Source organism: Crassostrea angulata, chromosome 10 (assembly GCF_025612915.1).
Source record: "Crassostrea angulata isolate pt1a10 chromosome 10, ASM2561291v2, whole genome shotgun sequence".
In the NCBI taxonomy this organism is placed as follows: domain Eukaryota; kingdom Metazoa; phylum Mollusca; class Bivalvia; order Ostreida; family Ostreidae; genus Magallana; species Magallana angulata.
This window is the reverse complement of record NC_069120.1, coordinates 51,988,171-51,996,007: the sequence shown is the minus strand read 5'-3', so window position 1 is coordinate 51,996,007 and position 7,837 is coordinate 51,988,171. Positions and strand designations below refer to the sequence as shown.

The window sequence follows — 7,837 nt, the reverse complement described above, 5'->3', positions numbered from 1 at the left end:
TTCCTTTTTTATTCTTAACATTCTTCATATACAGAAAAATCTCATGAATTTTATATATAATCAACCTAAATGCATCAAATCTTGATATCATACAAGACCATGTCAACAGATTACGACATATGCCAAAAACTAATTATGGAGGTGGTGGAACCAAAGTTTACAAAAATTGTTGATGGGTTGAAGGGATCTGAAGGCCCTGTATTTGATAAGGATTGTAACTTTTACATGGTTGCTCCTGAAGTAACAAAAAATGACAGTTTTGCAGGCCAGGTTTTGAGCATCGATGTTGAAAACAACAAGGTATGGACAGGTAAACACTATCAAACAGGTAAAAGGGGGCACCTGTTCACCTGTAGATAACTGATTCAAGGCTACTACGTGGAAATGACTGCCTAGATGATACAGAATATTTCAGGGATGTATTTGTTTTAATATGTGCGGGCATGTGTAATGTAATGAAATGTACTATCCACTCCAAGATCAAAGGTAATTCAGGAGAAGCCCATTTTTTGTATTTGGATTTAAGTGTAACGTAGTGGGGTAGCCGGGGTTATCATCACTCAGTCAATGAGGTCAACCCCTTACCGGAAGAAGAAGAAAATTGGGACATATATGATAATGTGTTGCCAGTTCCTTTCACATGGAACGACGTAAACGCTGTGTCGGTGGCTGCATGTCTGTTCAAAATTGAAACACGGAAATTTGATCATTTATGGGTCAGAAGATAATGTTTTGAATTACAAATTAGCAATAATTCTTGCTATACATGATTTTACCCCTTAAATTATACCAATTTTAGAAACTACTTCTTCACTTGTATGTGTATTTTTGTTAAAAATAGTCTAAAAGTGCCAGAAACATTAACCTGGGACAAACTACAGGTTTTTAATGATCTTACCTGGCTGTTTTAAAGACTATCTTATTGAGTATCCATTGTATGAATCGTCATAGCTCAGTAGTTTGGGTAAAATATCGGGCTTGTGAACACAGATCCTGAGTTTGACTCCGCCTGGGGCTTTTGTTTATGTTTTAATTACTGAATGAAATTTTTGAAAATATAATTTTTCATCCAAAAGTGCAAATTTCTTTGCCTGTTTGACTTATACACTTCTTATCCCTCATTTTATCTAGATATCATAATCAAGTAATTTTCTGCTGGTCTGAGAAACTCTTTCAAGGTGTTATGTGCCACTGACACTGTAAATTGATACGTTATATTAAAAGTTTGCATTTCATCAATGCATCACTATTTGGAAGATTTCATTAACTACATCTGCATTTGTTACTAAGGTGTAGACATTAGTGATAGTACCACAGTATCAAACTTTGCTAAGGTTAAAAGTCTGGTACATAAACAAATCCTCACTTAGTTTAGCCTGGTTTTTTATGTTTATTTATTAATTAAATGAATTTTTTTTTAACAATAATTTTGAGTTGATGATCTATTGGTTGTCTTGTGCTCTTTATCAAGTTTTATGATAACAAGATTATTACATTGCATGTTGATTTACTCAAAGTCCAGCATGTCCAATATTACATTGCATGTAGGCCGATTTACTCAAAGTCCAACATGTCTGATATTACATTGCATGTTAATTTACTCAGTCCAACATGTCTGATGTTGTATGTGATAATACGTATACACTGTAGGTTCAAGCAAAAGACCAGATATCGTTCACAATGCACTTTTAAAATTCCGCTCCATGAGTATTTTTAAGTATAAGTAATGATAAAAGAACAGAAAACAAATTTAAATTTTGATAACCGGTATATGGTTATTTCTGTAAGAATGATATTCCATGAAGTGAAGCTGATTTTGCTGCATGCCATTCATTTAAGTTAACACATAAATCTATATAAGTCCCTTTTCATAATTTTTATTGAAAAGGCATGACATTCCTAAAGGCCAGCAAAGACTTTGATTTTGTATTAATTGTTTTTGAATAATATATAAAAGATAATTTTAGGCATAAAAGTTTGGCCAACACCAATTACACATTGTAGTAGGTACTGTGTTTGTAAATTCTTTGATTCCGAAGAACATATGTATTTGATAATGAGACAAAAGATTCAATATTAAACATGGCATCAGGTGTTTCACCAATTTTCCTTGCAAGACAATTTGTACAAAATGAAGTAATAATAGGAAACAACCACCTACTTAGAGGAAAGTTCTCCTCATGTTCAATCACAATGAAGGTGTACTCCTGCATGACTTTTGCGCTGTACTGTCGTTGATAAATTCAGTAGTGTTTATTCTGTTGTAAATAACTTCTGTAAGGACTCAGTTGATTTTTGTTGTTGACAAAGCTGGTGATACTGTAATTAGCACTTCTTTGTACAAGTCAGTGAGGACGTTTTGTTGCCATGGTGATATCATTGATCTTATTTCAAACAGGAAGAACTGATTTCTTGTTATAGAAACATCTTTATAAAAGGATCGAATAACATGTAAATTCCAGAGATCAGACATTCAGTAGACAGTCAAGTTTTTTTGAAATTGAAAGCATTGGATAATTTCAATGGAGGTTTTGAAAAGTTTTTTTTTGTCTTATAAATATGAAAAAACAATGTTCTGAAAAAAAAAGTATGTGCCACCCAATACTGAGTAGCTATGAGTAATCAAGACTAAGTAATTAAATGTAAACATACATTAGATATTTTAAAATGGTTGAATTATAAGAGGCAAATTTGCATGTATGATGTATATGGAAATGCAATATATATACCAGTCCAAAAAAATATTTTGGCAATTGGATCCTGTTATGTGATGAATATTTTTTTGGATAAATGAAAATATCTAAGTAAATTTGGTTAGCAGGTACTTTTTCCCTGATATATAGACATCTGAATTTACATGGATTAATAATTTAAAGCAATATAGGCTGTATAATTTAGAATTCTATTTTGCTGCAAAAACCTGCTAGTATGATAAGTCTGCATGTAACTTAAACTTTCATGATAAATAAGCTTAAAAAAATCATTAAATTTTGTCAGAAGAAATGTTTTTCTTCTAAAGAATATATAGCAGATCAATTTTTGCACAGGACGACAATAATTCGAATTTTGCTCCAATTAAGGCTTTTTAACAGCTCTCCCCACAAAAATAAAGGTGATAGAAATTTAAAAACCAAGATATTATTTGTCATTTTAGTAGAAAATAACATTTTGGTAGAAAAAAATCAACATGAAAATTGCAGCTCATATTGCTTTAAGAATCATGATTCATATGCTGATCATTAGTTGCTGGGATATTTTCTGGTTGAGTGAACAGGTCACAATTTTTGGAGAAGGTCCATTTTTTGTCACATATGTACAAAAACTGAAATTTCACCATCAATACACATTGCTTGGATCAAAAAATGATACATCTGGGAAAACATAATAAATACAATTTGCAGTGAGTAAATAAGGTATTGGGGCAGGTCTACCCCATAGTAACTATAGGGCCTCCCAAAACTTACATGGATGATACTTTTATACGTGCAATAGGCACGTAGCATCATTTTTGAAAGTGGGCGGTTGGGGGGGGGGGGGGGGGCACACTCATCCAAAAAATCCAAAATATTGACAAGCAAAAAAAAAAAAGGAAAAATTTTTTAATGTTAAGATAAACAGTTTTGAAATATTTCATCTATTCCTGGCAATAATTTCTAGAAAAAAAACTTGAACTAGGCCATGAAAAATGATTCCTAACTATGAAAAACATACTTTATCAAAATATTATGCTTACAGAGTCCATGTAAAATGTGGGTGTAATATAATATGTAATATATTTGATATGTAGGGAAGAGAGAGAGAGAGAGAGAGAGAGAGAGAGAGAGAGAGAGAGAGCAGTATTAAAAACATGAGGTTAGCTTTTTAATCTATGTTTACACCATGTTTACAGTCTTCTGTGCTGTGCGAGCCTGCAGTGGGTGGATTTGGGGGAGTTCCAGCCGGATGTCAGTGTGACAAGAACAACATGCTGTGGATCGCGGACATGAGACTCGGGCTCATCACCGTGGAAAAACAGGGAACGTTCACTCAGGTTCACAAAACCCTCTCTCCTATAGTTCTAACAATGACCCAATTATACAATTTAAACAAAGGAGAAGGGAATAGAATGGTTTATATATTTGCTCTTTAGGTATGTCAGGAGGATGATGCAGGGCAAACAATGCAGGGCTGCAATGATTGTGCTTTTGACTACGATGGAAATCTCTGGATTACGGCCCCTGCAGGGAAAATTGCACCTCATCCATATGAGAGGTCAATGGAGGTAGATTATGTGTAGAATTTATATAATTTTATCCATACAGATTATTTCATAGAATATGATTTAAAAGTAGCGGTACTAAAGAACTTTATATATTATTTTACTTAATACGAATATATACATAAATACCCGGTAATTTGAAAATTCTATTGTAAGATTTTAATGAAATACTATTTTAAAATTTTCAACAATTTCAAGAAATATTTTGAATGAATTTGTTTTTTAAGAAATAAAAGAATTTTCCTTTAATTACTACTTTCATTTGCCATATTATGTTAATTGTTTTGAAAAATTTGTTCTAAAGGAGCCATATATATCATATTGAAGTACCCTTTTGAATTTTCTGTTCTTGAGGAGCCATTTGGGTCTGTGTACTGCTACACTAACCAGAAGAAGATGGTTCGGATTGACACAGGTCTCAGATTTCCCAATGGGATCGCAGTGTTACACTCCCCTGACGGCAGACCTAGGACCCTTATTGTGGCGGAGACTCCCACAAAATCCCTCTGGTCCTACGAAATCGAAGGCCCGGGAAAAGTCAGAGATAGGAAACTTTGGGGAAAGTTGCCAGGTATTGTGAATGTATTTTAAATATTTGCAAAATAGACCAAAATTTTGGCATTGTTATAATTTTGGTTTGAATTTTGTATAGAATATGCAATATGAAATAGAGTACATATTCAAACTTGAATATTTTAAACATTGAAATCTCATCAAAACACTGTGGATGTTGATCTTGACTTTGTGGGTACTACAAATGTTTGTCTTTGGCAACATGTACGGTATTCAATATATACACTATTAAGTTATCCCTTTGCCTTCCAAAGGCCTGGATAGGACCTTTTATTAGAATTATGGTCACTGGTAGACACTGATTAGTCCAATTACTAAATTAAATACTTTTAATTAATAAAGGCATTGGTGATATACAACAAGCAAACATTGAATTTAACACTTTAAACACTAACTAAGGTGTGAAATGTAGAAAAGGTCCTCAATGTCTAAGTACTATTTTGTGGGGGTTTTGGGTTCACATTGGTGCCATGTTATACTTCATTCTTAGTTGTATAATCCTGTGGGCATTTATTAAATTGCTCAAAATGGTTTTATGGTTGACATTAGCAGTTTTATTCTCTGTTTCATTGTCATGGGTCTGTCTCTTGACAGGTGACCTTGAGGGAGGTCCTGATGGTATGGACTTTGATGAGGACAACAACCTGTTGGTAGCTCACTGGGGGTCAGGGTTCCTGGAGGTGTTTGGGTCGGAGGGTGGGAGCCCCCACACCAGGATCAAGTTGCCCTTTGCCAAAGTCAGTAACCTCCACTTCAAGAAGGGGACGAAGGAAGTGTACGTCACGGAGCATGACGGCCACGGACTGTGGCGGTTTGAGTGGCAGCGACCTGGAAAACTTCAGTACTGTGACAATTTGTGAGTGTGAACGGACAGTCACACAGAAGTGTCCATCGTCAAACTGTCAATGACTGTTCATAGGGTCAGAATTAGTCTGTGATTTGGTTAGGTTATATTTGAATGTGCAATATCTTGCACATACCAGTACATGTACTTACTATTAAGTAGTCTTCAATTAAAGCTGTTTTGTGATTCAGAGAGATAAAGTAAATGCTGGTTGTATGCTATTATTATGGATTATCTGTTTTAAGAATGTATTCCTATTGTGACATTATAAGGTCAAAGGTGAAAAAAAAGATGTATTTGCTTCTCAGGGCATTCTAGTCAGCTTTCATATTGTCTTGTTTCCATGACATTAACCCTCTTTCAGTTGAATATCATTTCAGGAAAATCAAAATGTGCCTTAAATGTACAATGTTGTCTTAATATAGTTAAATTAATCAGTGCAGAGAATTATACAAACATAAGTAATAAGGAATCATTCTTTGAATATAATGAGGTGAACAAATATGGCGTGATCAAATTTATCATAATGCCCCAACCATATTTGATCACCTTATAATACTCGAAGAATGATTCCTTATTCCTTAAATTAGCCATATGATCTTGTTTTAATGTACATGTACATGCAAATCTAAACTTTTAAAAGATATTTTTGAATGAAAAACTTTTTTTTAATGATAAGCTATGATAATTTTTACCTCCAATGCTTTCTATGCTATAGTCCTTTTTGATGGTGCTTTATCAAGTTATGATTGTTGATAATTGTTTTATGATTTATTGTGGAATCATCACTGTTTGGGAGGACCAATGTTCTGGGCTTACGTGGATAACCCTTGCCCACGAATTTATATTCCCACATGCAAGCATTTGTGTAGTATTCATTAAAATTGCCTTGATAACACTATCAACGAAATTAAGTCCCAACAAACCAGGAAAATTTACCTACGAACGAACATTGGCCCCAACAAATGAAAATGATTCCACAGTATTTTTACATATATAAGTATATTTAAACAGAATATATATTGATGGTTGAATCATTTATTTTAATAATACATATATATTCTTATTTATATATTTTTAATTAAAGAAATATATAAGAAACCGTTATTGTATTTGTTTCTTATTTTTAAAACAAAAATATAAATGTATAGTTAGCAGCACACTTAAAAATGATTACATGACACAGTGTAGAATTAATGATATCTTACGTTTATAGAATTTTAACATGAAAAGACAAATGCACACTGTAATATAATAAGAACAAAAATATAAACAAACCATGATGATGCATTTCATACATTTAGAATCTATGATTACTTTTTTGATAGTCCATTTAACATAAACAAACCAGCTAAAATATTGGATTTTTACAACTGCTCTGCTTATCAAATGAGTTGAAAAAAGACAAAACTAATGATTAATTGATTGAGGAAGAAAAAAATTCACATCTTTACAAGTTTTTACATTATGTTTTCCACTAGGTTAATATATAAATTGCCAGAAATTAAACAATACCACTAGGAAAAATAAACGCCTTTATCGGTCCATTACAGGGACATTTCTGACTTATACAATGATACGTGGTCAAAAAGGGGGCATCGGATTATAAGTGCTTTATTTTAAGATTTATGAAATCAAGAAATTAACCCCCGGACTAATATTTAGTTAGTAACTGAGATTAAACCTGTAAAAGACTTAATCATAAGGATTAATGTGTTACTATTTATAAATATAATTATAGAAAAACAAAAATATAGCAACGCGATTTGGTGAAAAAATTATAGACGTAACATTTAAAAACTACAAATAAAACATTATATATATTATTAAATGTTTCGAAATAAAAATATATACATCTAAAATACATACAAAGTCTTGTATTGTACACATATCATTAAATAATAATAAAAAAATATGCTTTCTTCTGGAAGACACAACGGTCATCTGGTCATTTGAAATTATCACACCAGACCCTAATATATAAAATACTTTTAATGTGCATCATATACAAAATGTTGGATAAAGAAATTTTTTCAATAAACAAGCACCTAACTTCCGGGACTTAACCCAATGAGCAGTTGATGTGTTATCATTGTGTGGGAAACGTTACAACTCTAACAGTATATCCTTATACTTGCATCACTCATATAAATCCATTTTTT

At 32.5% G+C, this 7,837-nt stretch overlaps 1 protein-coding gene across 2 annotated transcripts; it reads left to right on the top strand.

Moving 5' to 3' along the window:
- The first annotated feature begins 110 nt into the window (after nt 1-110).
- Nucleotides 111-6,782, top strand: LOC128166977 (diisopropyl-fluorophosphatase-like). 2 transcript variants are annotated; one of them, XM_052832460.1, is made up of 5 exons: nt 111-300; nt 3,890-4,030; nt 4,130-4,261; nt 4,613-4,829; nt 5,426-6,782. In XM_052832460.1, exons 1-5 carry the CDS (start codon nt 136-138, stop codon nt 5,689-5,691), a joined length of 921 nt encoding a protein of 306 aa, XP_052688420.1. In that variant the 5' UTR covers nt 111-135; the 3' UTR covers nt 5,692-6,782. The 2 variants fall into 2 exon arrangements, with proteins under 2 accessions (XP_052688420.1, XP_052688421.1); XM_052832461.1 differs by having other exon boundaries at nt 111-310.
- The last annotated feature ends 1,055 nt before the right edge of the window (nt 6,783-7,837 follow it).

Bases quoted from the DNA above. Each gene is read 5' to 3' on its own strand.
- LOC128166977 (XM_052832460.1), top strand. From the start codon at position 136: ATGGAGGTGGTGGAACCAAAGTTTACAAAAATTGTTGATGGGTTGAAG. The intron at 4,262-4,612 runs GTAGATTATGTG...TCTGTTCTTGAG, and splicing joins CATATGAGAGGTCAATGGAG to GAGCCATTTGGGTCTGTGTA. The intron at 4,830-5,425 runs GTATTGTGAATG...GTCTCTTGACAG, and splicing joins ACTTTGGGGAAAGTTGCCAG to GTGACCTTGAGGGAGGTCCT.